Source organism: Pelodiscus sinensis, chromosome 1 (genome assembly GCF_049634645.1).
Source record: "Pelodiscus sinensis isolate JC-2024 chromosome 1, ASM4963464v1, whole genome shotgun sequence".
NCBI lineage: Eukaryota > Metazoa > Chordata > Testudines > Trionychidae > Pelodiscus > Pelodiscus sinensis.
The window spans coordinates 44,565,623-44,581,218 of record NC_134711.1 but is presented as its reverse complement, the minus strand read 5'-3'; the positions used below and the strand labels follow the sequence as shown (position 1 = coordinate 44,581,218).

The window sequence follows — 15,596 nt, the reverse complement described above, 5'->3', positions numbered from 1 at the left end:
ACGTTGCCTGTCTACACCTGCCTTTTGTGCAAGAATATTTGTGCAAGAAGGCTTATCCCTGAGCGGGAGCGTCAGAGTATTTGCGCAAGAAGCACAGTACATTAGAACGTCAGTGTTCTTGTGCAAATACTCGTGGCCAGTGTAGACAGGCGGCAAGATTTTGCGCAAAAGCAGTTACTTTTGCGTAAAATCTTGCCAATGTAGACACAGCCTATGTGTATGAGGTTTTAAAAAGTTACTCTCAGGGTGAGCAGAAGTTTTGTATTGAACTCAATAGGGGCCATTTTCCCTGGTTCACTGAGCAGCTGTTCCTTTAGTGAGAAGTAAGGAGAAGACCAGCGAGCAAGAATTATGTGGATAAACATGCACATGAATGTGAAGGAAAGAGAGGTAAGGGAATGACAGTTTGTGTGGAGAAAAGAAAGGCAAGAGTATTAGAGATAAGAGCAATTGTGAGGGAGGGGCAGAAGATAGGAAAGAGAATAAAAGATGGTAAGAGAAGGAATGAAAGAAAGATCAGACACTGAAAACACCAGAGAAAATGATACACAAGTACAGTCCAAAAGAGAAACAAAAGTGACACGTTACATTTAAAAATTTATTAAACAATTGGAATGGAGTATTTTACAAGTAAAGACAGGACACCAACTGTACAAAGCTGTTTTATTCCTTTAAAACTGGTAAGAGATGGGGAGGCATGTTTTTTTCCCACCCTGTCTAGTTAGTTTAGTTCTTGGCTATTGGGAATAGTCCACAAATTTTTCAAGTCCTGCCCATTTCAGTATAATCATTGTCCCTAGTTTTTGTAGTGGGGAGTTTTTTCTTTGTTTCAGCATCTTGAACTATATTAGTGCCACATATATAATGGCAGAAATATAGCTCTTCAATAACAGTGGATGAATTGCTGAAGTAAGTAAAATTACCTTTATCATTAACACAAACTCCCTGCAAGTCCCCTGTTTGCTAAGTTTATGATGAAGGTGTCTTCTGATTTTAGTAATAATAAAAAAAGGTTTCTTGTGTACCAACTTTGGAAAATATCAAGAAAATTGGAGGTAGGCACAAACAATATAGATATAGATTTACTCTATTTCATCCACAGAAGAGTTGTACGTGTAATATAGCAGTGATTTACTAACACCTCAGAATGCCCCAAGTTGCTATATTTTTAATTAAAAATTCAGTGCATTGTATTGATAAGTTTCCCTAACATATAAAACTACGCATCGCAAATTTCTTGGCACTATTACAGATATGTAGTATCTTTTAAACTCAAACACAATGGACTAAAAGCAATAACTATGTCAAGTGCCCAATTCTGCAAACCTAATGCAGGTAAATCTTACAGTAAATCAACAGTTTTCCCCATGTCAGGACTACAGAACTGGGCACAAACCAGATGCATCAGATATGAACATGCTAGTGGCTACTTAAGACAAAATTTAAAAACATTAAATACATATAAAAGAAAAAAGACACAAAAAGTCAGGGAATGTGTTGGTTAAATACATCAGAGAAAACAAATGGTACAAGACTCAGAACAGCTGTTGTAACAACTAACATTCGGGCAGTTTTGTCAAACTCAAGAACACTGGTCTGTATTTCCTTTGCTACTTACAAATGAAAATAAGGTATGGCTTTTATAATTAATTTATAATAAGACTATATAACTATGTGGTGTTCCTCTAAAGACAAGTGCAAATGTGCCTGATATTCATAAAATACCTTTATATTAAAAACTGTAATTAAGATTTTTCACATCTGAATCCATTTAATGGGAAACCATTAAAATATTATGTAAACAGTCATTTCCTCAAACTTGCTTTAGTGTTTTGTTCAAATCATATAATTTTTCTTTAAAACATCTAGATATTGCTGTGTTGCCCTGGAAACTGGATCCTGATCCACATTCAGATTTTTTGAAGATCCATCCGTAGATCCTACAGGAGAGACTCTTACAGACCCAGTTTCAAGTTCAACTGTGGCTAGAAAGAACAAGAAAAAAAAGATCATATATGGTCTGTGTTATGTTGTATAATAGTTTTATAGTAAACTTTGTTGTAAGCCTATCAATTTTTTTTCATTGACAACAGTAGGCATTATATCAGGTCCAGAGAAAGCAGATACATGTTTTAAATCAAATCAAAAGAAACACTATGAAAATGACATAAAAGGTAATTTCACAAAGGAAGAAACCAGATTTTTCAAAGTTATATAAAGATTACATTAGCCGTTTTGCTAATCATAACAGTTAGTTAGTTAAATAACTTAGTATTTCTAGGGCTACTGAAAATAAGAGGTCAAATCCACACATGCTGTAAGCACAAAAAATTCTAATGAAGGCTACAGCATGATAACTGCTACTCCAATGATAAATTTTGAAGAATATCAATTATATGCAATAATACTCATTAAAATATATATGAGAAGGGACGTGGTTTTTTTTTTTTGGTATTCTTTAGTGGGATCACGAGAGAGGTTTGTAGAATCTGTTGTTGGTAAGTTTTCTGGTTGCCTCCTGTTCAGAATCTGTTCTGTTCATGACGACTACAGTGCCCCCTTTGTCAACCTCTTTGATTATGATGTTAGAATTGTTTTTCAGGCTGTGTAAAGCATTGTGTTCTGTATGATCGAGGTTATATGTTATATGATGTCGTTTGCTGACCATGTCAGCTCAACCACATTTACGGAAGCAGTCAATGTAGAAGTCAAGACTCTCATTATGACTGTTAATGGGGATCCACATAGAGGCTTTCCTCTTGTGGACCCACACATCTACACTACTCATCACTGGACCCAACCACATCAGCCACCAAATCAGAGGCTCATTTAAATGCATATCCACTAATGTGATCTATGCCATCAAATACCAACAATTCCCCACTACCATGTAAATTGGCCAAACTGGACAGTCTCTATGGAAAAGAATTAATGGACACAAATCAGATATCCAAAAATGCAACACACAAAAACGTGTTGGAGAACACTTTAATCTGCCTGGACACTCATTAATGGATCTCCAGGTCACAATTTTCTTTCAGACCAATTCCACAAGCCAAATACACAGAGAAAGATTGGAACTTAACATCATTTACAAGTTTAATTCTTATACAAATGGTATGAACAGGGACATTGTCTGGCTCGCACACCACCTTTCACATCCTAGGATGTGTCTAGACTACAGGGTTTTGTCGACAAAAGTGGACTTTTGTTGACAAAACTATCCCTGCGACCAGTAGGTCAAAAGAATGTGGGAGTTTTTTCGACAGCGGTAAACCTCATTCTATGAGGAATAACGCCTTTTGTCGACAGAGTTCTGTCGACAAAAGGCGCTATTGCATCCATGCTGCTTTTTCAAAAGAGAGCGTCTAGACCAGTGGTTCCCAAACTTTTTGGCATCACATCCCCTTTTTGATTTTTGAGAAACCCTCAACTTCCCCTCCCCCCAAAATAGCAGCAAAACTTGGGGTGGGATTGACGGGGGTGTGTGTGGCTGGGTCGCCTCTCACCCCTCTGGAAGTTCTTCATGCTTTCTTCAGTTTGGGAACCCATGGTCTAGACTCTGTTGAAAAAGCGGCTTGCTTTGTCTACAGAACTGGCTGTAGTCTAGACACTCTTTGTAGATAGAAGCTTTGTCGACAGTATCTGTTGACAAAGCCTCTGTCGAGAAAAGCCTGTTGTCTAGATGTACCCCTAATGACTTAACCAACCAACCCAACAATGGAAGTGCTAATTGTTCTTATCAGCCTCTTGTAACTACTTGAACCATCTACTCTCTCTCTCTCTCTCTTTTTCTTTTTCTTTTCCCCTCCTTTTTTCCCTCTCCCCTCCTCTTCCCTTATTTATTCTAAGATCTGAACTTCTAACACTCCTGTCATCTGAAGAAGTGGGTTTCACCCATGAAAGCGCATGACACCATCTATATGTTTTGTTAGTTTTTAATGTTCTACTAGTCCATTTGTTATTTAAGTTTTTCCTGTTACAGACTAACTGGGCTACCCCTCTGATGTGATTTTTAAAGTTTGTGTAAAATCTTAAAAGGATTAACTGTATTTATGTCAATCCTATCTGTGTTACTTGGAAGTTTAAGCAAAATTGTCCTCAAATTAAGACTTTATTTGGGAGAAATTGCATAATATTCTGAACAGCACTTTCCTAAGTGGGGAGTGCCTGCAAAAAGAACTTTACTAAATTTAAAAATCAGTAGAAACAGCAATAGTGTAGGACATAACAGCCCGATACTAATTTTGAATTACAACACAAAATCATAATGGATATTTAATAACAATCAGTTTTTGAAAAAAATGTTAACATGCTCTGACAAATTACCTTGGTCAAGTTCTTTAGTGATACTTTTTTCTAGTTCCTGCTGCATCTGAAATTAAATATTAACAATATTTAATATGTAAACAATTTATAGGATAGTTAGTGCACGAAAATAATGCTACATATTTAAAAGCAACTACAGTGTGTAACTTCAAAAAATGAAGCCAAAATCCTGAACAGAGATTTAGTTTTGTTTTGGACAATTGAACAATAGCAGCTGCATTATAAAACAATTATACCTTCAAAGACATAATAGAAATGTAAGGCTGGAAGTGACTTCAAGAGATCATCAAGTCCCACCTCCTGTGCTGAAGCAGAACGAAATAAACCAGACCATTCTGATTAACTAGATGATTACTAACTAGTCACTTCTGCCCCTATAAAGCAGTTTTAAAATTATAATTAGCTACTCCATAGATCAAGAGTATAGGACTTGTGGCTTTTCTTCCCCTTCATGCACCTTCTGCTTAATATACCATCCTCTACTAGTTGGTGACTTAATATATTTACCTAATAATACATTAATATGGTATTAAACACATACAAACAAGCACAATCAATTAATAATGGAAGATTAAACACTATCTTCAGATATATGACTAAAACTACAATTTAATTCCTCAGTGAATATATATAGCTAATTCTGAGTTTGGCCTGCTTAAAAATATGGACTGATGGGTAGGGGATTGGAGAACAAGTTCTGCTCCTTTATATTAAGTGGCTTAAATCGGCTAGAGGGAACAGAAAGGTGTTTTCCTGCCTCAAGGGAATCAGTTACTGTCACTTTTACAATTTTGATTGTAAACTCTTCCTCAGCATTTTATTTATTCAAACTCATGGTATTGCGTAGTTATTGTTATTCATAACTTATATTTCTGTAGTATTCACAATAGACTTTCCATTAAGACAGTCAATTACCTGAGGACTTTAAAATCTAAAAATATCACAACAGCCAGAATATAAGGCGGCATAATTTCTAAATATATGGAACTTGCACTCAGATGACAGTGATGAGTATCTCACAAACAGTAATTAATAATTGTACAAATTACAAGATTTACTCATCTTATATGCTTAGAAACAATGAAGGAATTTAAATACTGATTAATATCTATTTTTTTCTTTACAAGGCTCATTTAGCCACCAGTTTTCCATTTTGGGGATAAGAAACTGATTTTGTAAGGGCAAAAGGTACCTAGAGTACAGAGTCTGACTAGCACTGTTAAGAAGGTACATACGTGTCTTGTGCTGGATTGCAGGGATAACAAGATAAATTAAGCAGCATGCCAGTGGAAAGAACCACAAGAAAGCTAAGATCGGGGTATTCTGAAAATTCTGTGCCTTAACAGGCAAAGAAGGGAATTGGAGAAAAAGAGCCCTTAAAGCCCTTCTGTCTTATGGGCAGGAAAAAGCAACAGCAAAGCCTTGGGAAGGAAGAGGCTGTTAGAGTTGAGGAGTAGAAGCTGAAGGAGCAGAAGACAGCAAGAAGTGGGGAGTCAGCCCTCCACAAGAGGAGATTAGCCAAGATGGGTCAAATCTCTGGGAAAGGAGAACTTATGCAGTTATGCATATCCACAATCTGTTTCTAGGGTCTGCACAAACAGGTTCATTGCGTACACAGATTACTGTGTGTCTGCACTACTGGTACAGAATCATCAGTTAGGATCTTCCTTGGCCTACCCTTGACAAATTTCATCCTATTTTCTTTTTCTCTTCCCAAAGCTTGAAGTCAGCCCTCTTATTTTTATCCATATCTGTCAAAGTGGAACCACCAAATGGAAAGAAAAAGCTGAGAACAGATGGCTAATAGTTGTGTTTCACAATTCCAGGACAAAAAGTAAAGAATACCAAAAGGGTGGTCAGGGGTCAAGCTACATACATCATGGGCATTATTCTTGTACAGCCTCTCTTCTGATGCTCTTAGGTTATGTCTACACTGGAGGCTTCTTGCGCAAGAACTGTTTCGCGCAAGTGTTCTTGTGCAAAAGGTCTTCCACAAGAGCGCATCTACACTGGCATGTGCTTTTGCACAAGAGCGCCAATGGCAGTATGGACACTCTATTGCGCAAGAATGCTCGGATGGTCATTTTAGCCATAGGGGTTTCTTGCGCAAGAAATTCATGTTGCCTGTCTTGCGCAAGAGGGCTTATTCCTTGTGTAGAGAGGAATAACTCTTCTGGAAGAAGCCCTGTTTTCCAACGCTGTACTGGAAATTTACTTGTGCAAGAATGTGTGTGCACTGCAGACACTCTGCAAGTTTTTGCACAAGAACTACTGTTCCTGCACAAAAAGCCTGCAGTGTAGATGGAGCCTATTTGTCTCTTCCTCAGCTTCAATTGTGGACTATCATCAGAGAAATCAGGGAACTCTTCTTTAACTTTATCATGAACCTGTGTGACTCAAATATAGAGAGAGTCACCTGGGTCACTTCCTATGAGATTCTTGGGGATTATTCGATGAGTATGTCACTGAAGAATTAGTACAGATGAGTCCTTAGACTCACATGATTTATTATCAGTGTCAATACCCTTAAGAACTTGAGTAGAGACAGACAGACAAAAGCAGTATTTGTATTTCTGTGGGGGGTGGAGTAAAAAATATTGAAGAAATTGCTAGTGAGGGGATAAAGGAGAATATGCAAATAAGCTTTTCGGATATGCTGGGAGAGACTGAAAAAATAATGGAAGCTAAAATCCCATCTTGAATTTAATTCTTCTTCATTGCACCCATTCAGCTTCATGAGATGGCTTAGACTCTTCCTGGTCTTTCTCTTACTATAAAAACATGGAATAGAACTTTGGAAATGTTTAGTCTTGAGAGAGATGCTCTACTACCCAAAGCTCTGGGAGCTGAGAAATCTACTTCAAGATAGCTTGCTGTCACTTAAGGCTGAAGAATGGATAAAGATGTAGAAAAACATGAGCATTGGAGATTATCAATGTTGCACTCCAACGTTGACTGGAACCATGTGTCTAAGTGCCCTCTATGAGTATTTCTGGAATCAGGCACAGTTGCAGCCATAATAAACAGGACTATGTAGCACTTTAAAGACTAACAAAATGGTTTATTAGGTGATGAGCGTTCGTGGGCCAGACCCACTTCCTCAGATCAAATTGTGGAAGAAAATTGTCACAACCATATATACCAAAGGATACAATTAAAAAAATGAACACATATGAAAAGGACAAATCAAATTTCAGAACAGAAGCGGGATGGGTGGGGGGAAGGTAAATGTCTGTGAGCTAATGATATTAGAGGTGATAATTGGGGAAGCTATCTTTGTAATGGGTAAGATAATTAATGTCTTTGTTTAAACCTAAGTGTAAAGTGTCGAATTTAAGCATGAATGACAGTTCAGAGGATTCTCTTTCAAGTGTGGTCTGAAAAGGTCTTTGAAGCAGGATGCAGGTAATCAAGTCGTTGAGACAATGTCCTTTCTGGTTGAAATGGCAAGAAACTGTTTTTTTTGTGATCCTATCTAATATTTGTTTTGTGGGCATCGATCCTTTGGCGAAGTGTCTGAGACGTCTCTCCAATGTACATAGCAGACGGACACTTTCGGCACATGATTGCATAAATTATATTTCTGGATGCGCAGGAATATGTGTTCTTGATCTTATAACTCACTTGGTTAGGTCCAATAATGGTATCAGCAGAGTGAATATGTGGACAAAGCTGGCAACGGGGTTTGTTGCAAGGGAAGGTACCAGGGTTGGTATTAGTGTGGTATGTCCTGTGGTTGTTGGTAAGAATCATCTTGAGGTTAGGTGGTTGTCTATAGGAGACTATGGGTCTGTCTCCCAGAGTCTCTCGGAGTTTAGTATCCTGTTCCAGTATAGGCTGTAGTTTATTGATAATGTGTTGGATAGGTTTAAGTTGGGGGCTGTAGGTGATGACAAGTGGTGTTCTATTGGTGGTTCAGAATGCAGGCTTCCCTGGGGAGAAAGGACTACTCCAGCCCTCTCTCACTGCAGCAGCCTGGGGCCAGGTAAAAAGTGTCAGTCCATGGCTGCTGCAGCTCTAGCAGGCATAGCTGGAGGAAGGGTGCATTTTCCCCAGCTGGGGCAGGTCCAGGTTCATCTGTCCCTGGGGCTCCCCAGCCAGATTGAGGAATGGAGCAAACTGTGCACTTTCTCCTTGCTCCCTAATGAAGAACAGTCAGCAATGATCCAGTACAAATGGGGGGGGGGGGGGGGAGGGCAGCTGCAGTCACCCTTCTCTGCCCTCCCTAAAGGATGGGAGGCTCAGGGCTGCAGCAGTTGAGGACGGGGGGCACCCCGCAGCCAGCCACTTTCACCTGCCTGTTGATTTTGTCTCTTTTCTGTATGGTTTTCTGTATCCCCATACAAATCAGAGGGGAAAGAGGGAAGCTTCTTCCTCCACTCGCACACAACCTAACCCTGACCTTACTTTAAGTTATGATAAGAGGAAGCTGAATACCAAATGTGGTCCTATCTCTTACTGTTTAGGAGGAGTTCTTGAACAAACAGATGGACAAACAGACTTGCTCGCTTACAAACAAAATCTTTCAAATATATAGTAGATATAGTAGACACTATTCAATACACAGTAAGTGCATGACTGATGGGTTTTTCTAGGATTCAGTGGATTAGATAAGTATAAAGCAGTGGGTTTTACAAAAGAAAGACTAAGTTGGAAAATAGCTTTTAATCTAAAGATAAAAAATGGTATCCACCAACTCCTGCAATTAAAGATAGTCACAATTCAAATATACTAAGTATGATCCTGCACATTCCATTCTTCAGTACTGATCAATGGTATCATTTTAGATATTGTTGAGTTACACACAAATATATGAAGTACAGCAGTTCTGCCTCGCTAATTTAAATAATTATGGCATTCCATTTTGTAAAGTATAGCAAAAGGATAAACTGAGCTTTTAAATTTGCAATATTATGGAAATCCAGATAAAATTTAAGCAACATAAACAGATAAATATGTCCAGTACAAAGAACTACATAATATTAAGCAATACTGACTACACACCTTGCCATGTATCTGGTTGCAGAGAAGAGAAGGAAGAAACAGACTTTTGATCAAGGAGCTGAAGAAAGTAAGAACAAAAACCATAAGTTTATAGGTTTTGGAAGTCAGAACTGAAAAATGACTCTATATAAATGAAAAATATAAAATTACGTAGGATTTTTTAATACTACAAGAGAGTACAGATGGAAAAAGATTAGAAACTGAACAGAAATTTAGAGATAAAGGAAGGTGATTTCCTCTATTTTTACAGATTAAAAGATGTGCTTTATAACTATACTAACTCATGCTTAGTGTGGTTGACAAAGATCACTATTGTTTTCCAAGATAAACTTTTAATGTTTATTTTTATTAATTATGTTTTAAAATATTTATTTACTAGCACATTTACCTAATGTTGCTCAAGTCCTTAAAGAGGAGTTCAGGGCAGAGGGTTGAGGATGTGAGAGTGGGGATGGTGCAGGAGTCAGGGTTGGGGGGTGAGGAGAGGTTCTGGGCAGACTAAACGGCTACTCCTCTGTACCTCATTATCTTTTCTTTTGTGTAGGTAAATGAAAATACCATTTTTTTAATTTAGTAGGGCAGACAAGGTTACCAAATTATTAAATCAAAGGAATGACTAGCACTGAACAAACTAATAATGGCTTCTGCAGAATAATGTCTTATTCAGTTGTATCTGGTAGTGTATTTCCATTCAGTATGTTGCCAATATAGCCATGGATGCATGTACAGTACAGCGTATCAAAATGGAACGTTAGTAAAAAGTGCCAAAAAGTTGACATATTAAGTGTCTATTTCAAGGCTGAAATCTAGGTATTTTATCTTAATTACAGAATTGTTGTCTATAATATTAGGACAATCTGCTTCCCTGCCAAGTCACCGAACCTTTCTGTTGTGCGTTAGTTGTCCCATCTTAAAAGTGTGATTAAGAATGCTTTGCACGTACATAAAACACTAGTTCATATATACATTTCAAAGCCTTTTATACATAGCTGAGCAAGCATTCTCATCTCCAATTTAGGACCTAAGCAACCACTTTTGAAACAATCTGTATGAGAGGAATGTGTCCCAATCCTCTAAATCTGTAGAAGAACCTTGGAAAATCAGAATTTTGGGAGGACTGTAAGAAGGTTAATAGCAAATAAAGGAATCACACGGTAGCTGTAGGTTTAGTAAAATCATCCTTATTTAGTGTTAGAAGAAGATACCATTTGTCATTATTTCAAGCATAGGGGTTATTATTAGTTAAGATATGGTTCTATTCTGAGCTCTGGCACAAACTTCCTATAATATCTTTGGGAATTAATTTAAACTCTGTATTCCTCAGTTACCAAAAAGGACAATAGATCCATATTTATTTGCCATAAACAAAAAGGTATTTTGATCAGGAAAGCATCCAAGGATTTTGACAAAAATATTTTCTAAGAACATAAAAATGGCCATACTGGGTCAGATCAAAGTTCCATTTAGCCCAGTATCCTGTCTTCTGATAGTGGCCAGTACCAGATGCCCCCAAGGGAATGAACAGAACAGCGATCCATTCCCTGTTGTTCATTCCCAGCTTCTTGCGCAAACAGGCTAGGGACACCATTCCCATCCATCCTAACAGCCACTGATAGACCTATCCTTCATGAATTTATCTAGCTCTTTTGAACTCCATTATAGTCTTGGCTTTCACAACATCCTATGGCAGGGGTGGCCAACCTGTTACAGATGAAGAGCCAAAATAGCATTGCCCTTTTAAGGGCGGCCATTTTGAAGTCTGCACTAGCATCCGGTGCGCACAGAAATACATAGCCTCTTTTACAGCCACAAGTGCGGGTGCTGCAATTTTTTCTTTGAAGAGCCGCATGTGGCTTGTGAGCCATAGGTTGGCCACTCCTGACCTATGGCAAAGAGTTCCACAGACTGGCTGTATGTTTTGTGTAGAAATACTTCTTTTGATTTGTTTTAAATCTATTGCCTATTAATTTCATTTGGTGACCCACAGTTCCTGTGTTATGAGAAAGAACACAGAACTTTCTTAATTACTTTCTCTACAGCAGCCATGATTTTATAAGGACTTAATCATATCTCCCCCTTAGTCACCTCTTTTCCAAGCTGAAGTCATAGTCTTTCCTCATACAGAAGCCATTTCATACATTTAATCATTTTGGTTGCCTTTTTTGGAACAGTTTCTAGTTCCAATAAAACTTGTTTGATGTGGGCAACCATGTCTGCATTCAGTATTTTAGATGTGGGCTTACTATGGATTTATAAAGGAAGCAATATGATATTTTCTGTTTTATTACCGATCTCTTTCTTAATGATTCTCAATAATCTGTTAGTGTCATTGAATGCTGTTGTACACAATGTATTTTTTCAGAGAACTATCCACAATGACAACAAAATCTCTTTCTTGAGCTGTAACAGCTAATTAGATCATCATTTTATATCTACAGTTGGGATTATATTTTCCAATGTGCATTACTTTGAATTTATCAACATTGAATTTCATCTGCCAATTTGTTGCCCTGTTACCCAGTTTTGAGAGATCTTTTTGTAGTGCTTTATAGTCTGCATGGGACTTACCTATCTTGAGTAGTTTTGAATCATCTGCGAAGTTTGCCACCTCACTGTTTGTTCCCTTTTCTAGATCATTTATGAATATGTTGAATAAGAATAGTCCCAAAACAGACCCCCTGGAAACACTATTATTTCTCTCCATTCTGAAAACTGACCATTTATACCTAACCCATCCTTTTAACCAGTTATCTATCTATGAAAGGACCTTCCCTATTATCCCATAGCAGCTTACTTTGTTCAAGAGCCTTTAGTAAGGGACCTTATCAAAGGATTTCTGAAAACCTAAGTATATTATCCACTGAACCCCCTTCAAAGAATTTTAGCAGATTGGTGAGGCATGATTTCCTTTACAAAAACCATGTTCCTTTACAAAACCCATGTTTTCCCCCAACAAATTATGTCACAACCAGGTCTGTTTGTGGTCACAGGTGAAAAATGTGTTGCAATATTTCATCATTCAGTACCCATTCAAGCTCTTGGGAAAGATATCCAGATGACTGTAACCCACCAATGTAATATGCCATAAAAAGGCAAATGTGATCCTTGGATATATTGGGAAAATACATTGCACAAGCAATAATACCTTGTCTAGAATGGTGTACACAATTCTGGTTAACCATGTTCAAGAAAGATTAAAACTAGAGTAGGTGCACAGAAAGGATAGTAAGATGACCAGGGAATAGACAGACGATATTATGAGAGGAGATTAAAAGAGCTTGACTTTAGTCTAATAAAATAAAGACTAAGAGGTAATATGACTGCTTTCTAAAAATACATCAGGGGAGCAAATACCAGAGAGACAGAAAAGTTATTTAAGCTTAAAGACCATGGTGGCAAAAGAACAAATGGGTATACACTGGCAATGACAACATTCAGGCTGGAATTTAGAGGAAAGCTTCTAACAGTCGAAAGCATAGAGTTCTGCACAGAAGCAAATTTATACCCAGGGACGCGGATTTCTGTCAATATAAAATCAGTCTCTGCAAAACCACAGGATTCTCCCAGGAACCGCAGTAGCAAAAGGAGCAGAGCATGGGTCTGTGTTCCTAGGAGCTAGTGCTCCATGCTGGCAGCTCCTCTGGTGCCATTTTTACTGCTTCCAGCCCTTCCCATTGGGTGGGCCCAAGGCTCATTAGCACACCTCTGACAGGAGATGCAGGTATGTTCAAGAAAAGGACATGGGAAGGGCTGGGGGTGGGGGTGGAGCTGTACCAGAGGAGTTGTTGGCACTGGCTCTTGGGCACTGCAGAATGAAAGGAGCAGAACATGGAGCTGCCACTCCCAAGGGAGCCCTAGAGATAATAATTTATATCTGCAGATAACTGCATCCATAGGTATACATTTTGCATCTGCACAGAACTCTACAGAAGGGGAGTGAGGTTCTAGAATAGCCTTCCAATAGGAAGAGTAGGGCAAACAATCTAACCAATGTTTGAAATGATTAATCCAACAGCAAAATTAATTACATTCATGAAACCTCAAGAGATATCTGGAAAATACCACTGATTTAAAACTTAAAGGAAAGAATTGTTTAGACAATTTCTCTGTAATAAATGCAATACAAGGACTCCCATCAAAGATGGTATGACATGATTGCCACACAATTATAGACCATGGTATACTGCACTAATTAAATGTGAAACCTGGCACCTGAAATTGAAAGCAACTGAATGCTACGGGTTCCTTCTTTCTTTAAACAAATAGGTGGTGTGGAAGCAGACTAAAGAGAGATATTCATCTATGTAAAGTACCTATCAAAGGTAACTAAGTGCATATAATAATTAAGCAGCATTGAGAATGCTAAGAAAAGGCTATAATTTCACATTTTTAGGAAGACTGACAATTGATGAATCCTATTGAAAAGGATTATTCATTAGAAAATAACTTAGAAAAAATCTCATGAAGAGCTGCATGCTGTGAATCTTGAAGACCTTTGCTATTTTGTGAAACACATATAGAAAGGAAGCTAATCACCATAGAAGTTTTCATAAGGGATCTTTAAAACATATTCCTTCTTTCTGAAAATCAACAATCAGAATATGAGATGACAAAAGGGTTGATGCTGTATTATCATTTGTGCAGACAGGTCTGGAACATCATTCTTAACAGATGACTTGATGATGCAAAGTAAGCTAATGAATGATACATTTACAGTATTTTATATTCCATAATGCATGAACAAAAATACCCCAGATTCTTAGATTAATCCAATGAATCGCTACAAGAAGTCATCATCTGATGGAGTCAAAATTCAGTTTATAAATTGAACTCCACTGCAGAGGCTCAGCTTGACTTCTATTTAGTCTCTCAGAGTATGTCTACACTACAGTGTTATTTCAAAATAAGATATTTCGAATAGCATTTTGCTATTTCGAAATAGCGGTGAACACTGAGTGGACTCTGAATCGTATTTAAGGCTGGCCAGAACCAGTTCTGGCAGGGCACCAGGTCAGGACTTACTGTGTGGGGCTGCTGCCTGAGGCTATCTGAGGTCTGTGCTTAAAGGGACCCACCCTGGACAGCCGGTTCTCAGGTTTCTCTGCCTGTTTGCGTACCTTGATAATGGACAGCAAAGTTTTTTGTCTCTGTGTGCTCTGGTTGCCCTCACTCAGGACACCCCAGCACTCCTCAACATGGAGCCAGAGCTGCCTCTGGGCACTCTGGTGCTTCTCTTGGACACATTGCTGTGAGCCTGGCTGCACTTTCTGCAGGCTGCCATTTGGGAGGTTCATCGGGGGGCTGTCAGTATCCTGGAGGCCCTGCAGGAGAGCTTCCACCCTGAGGAGCACTAAGAGCCTCCCTGGTCTGCCCCACCGGGGGCTTGTGCCTCATTCCTCCCTCACGTCCTTCCACTTACCTCTCCCTAATGTCAAATAAAATACATGTATTTTCATATACACAAACTCTCTTTATTGAACAAAAACTGGGGGAAGGGGGGAAATGAAATTCTGGTGAGACTGGGGAAAGGAGGTGGGAGAGGGGAGAAGAGAGGGTGGAAGAGAGAAGGGGAAAATCTGGGAGGAGGGAGCTGGAAGGGGGAAGCAAGGGGAACAAGGGGGAGGGGAAGCTCAGGGCTCAGGATTGGGGGGGGTCTCACTGGACCAACTTGATTTTCATGCAAACCTGCTCCTGGGTTCGCATGTGGCCTTTGGTGGACAGGCTGGCAGCTATCCTGCCATAGATGGCCACGTTCCTCCATCTAGTGCGGAGATCATAGACGTTGGGGGCATCCCCCCCCCCAAACCTGAATAAGGTCCATGATCTCCACCCTGGACCAGGAAGGCACCTACCTTCTTTGGGCTCTGGCAGGCTTCTGGGAGCTGGCAGACTGCTCCTGGGGAGTAGTGGAGGGCTGGCTGGCTGTCAGTGACTTGTCAGTGGCTCATGTTTTGGGGCCACTGGGTCAGGGGCAGTGACTGCTGGCTCTGGGCTGGCAGACTTGGAGCTGGCACGTACACTGTGGCCAGAGTCAACCCCTTTAAGGGCTCTGGGGAGGCAGGAAGGGAGAGGAGTGTTCTTGGTTGAGGCTGGAGTGGCCACCAGGGCTACCTGGGAAAGCTGGAGGCCCTCTATTTCGATATAAGTGTCTACACAGAACTTATTTCGAAATAGCTATTTTGAATTTGGCATTATTCCTCATGGAATGAGGTTTACCAAATTTGAAATAAGTGCTCTGCTATTTCGAATTAATTTCGAAATAG

At 39.2% G+C, this 15,596-nt stretch overlaps 1 protein-coding gene across 15 annotated transcripts in view; it reads right to left on the bottom strand.

Moving 5' to 3' along the window:
- Positions 1 to 584: 584 nt before the first annotated feature.
- ANKRD7 (ankyrin repeat domain 7) overlaps positions 585 to 15,596 on the bottom strand; it is a 177,643-nt gene continuing 162,631 nt past the window's right edge. For 10 of the 15 annotated variants that reach the window (XM_075929108.1, XM_014573360.2, XM_075929122.1 and 7 more), the window contains 2 exons: positions 4,330 to 4,375; positions 585 to 1,985 (listed from right to left, as the gene is read on the bottom strand). In XM_075929108.1, coding sequence (XP_075785223.1) covers positions 1,837 to 1,985; positions 4,330 to 4,375 — 195 coding nt within the window. In that variant the 3' untranslated portion in view covers positions 585 to 1,836. Of the gene's footprint in view, positions 1,986 to 4,329; positions 4,376 to 9,333; positions 9,392 to 15,596 lie in introns of all 15 variants that reach the window. The other 5 variants (XR_012903785.1, XR_012903777.1, XR_012903781.1 and 2 more) reach the window with 3 other exon arrangements.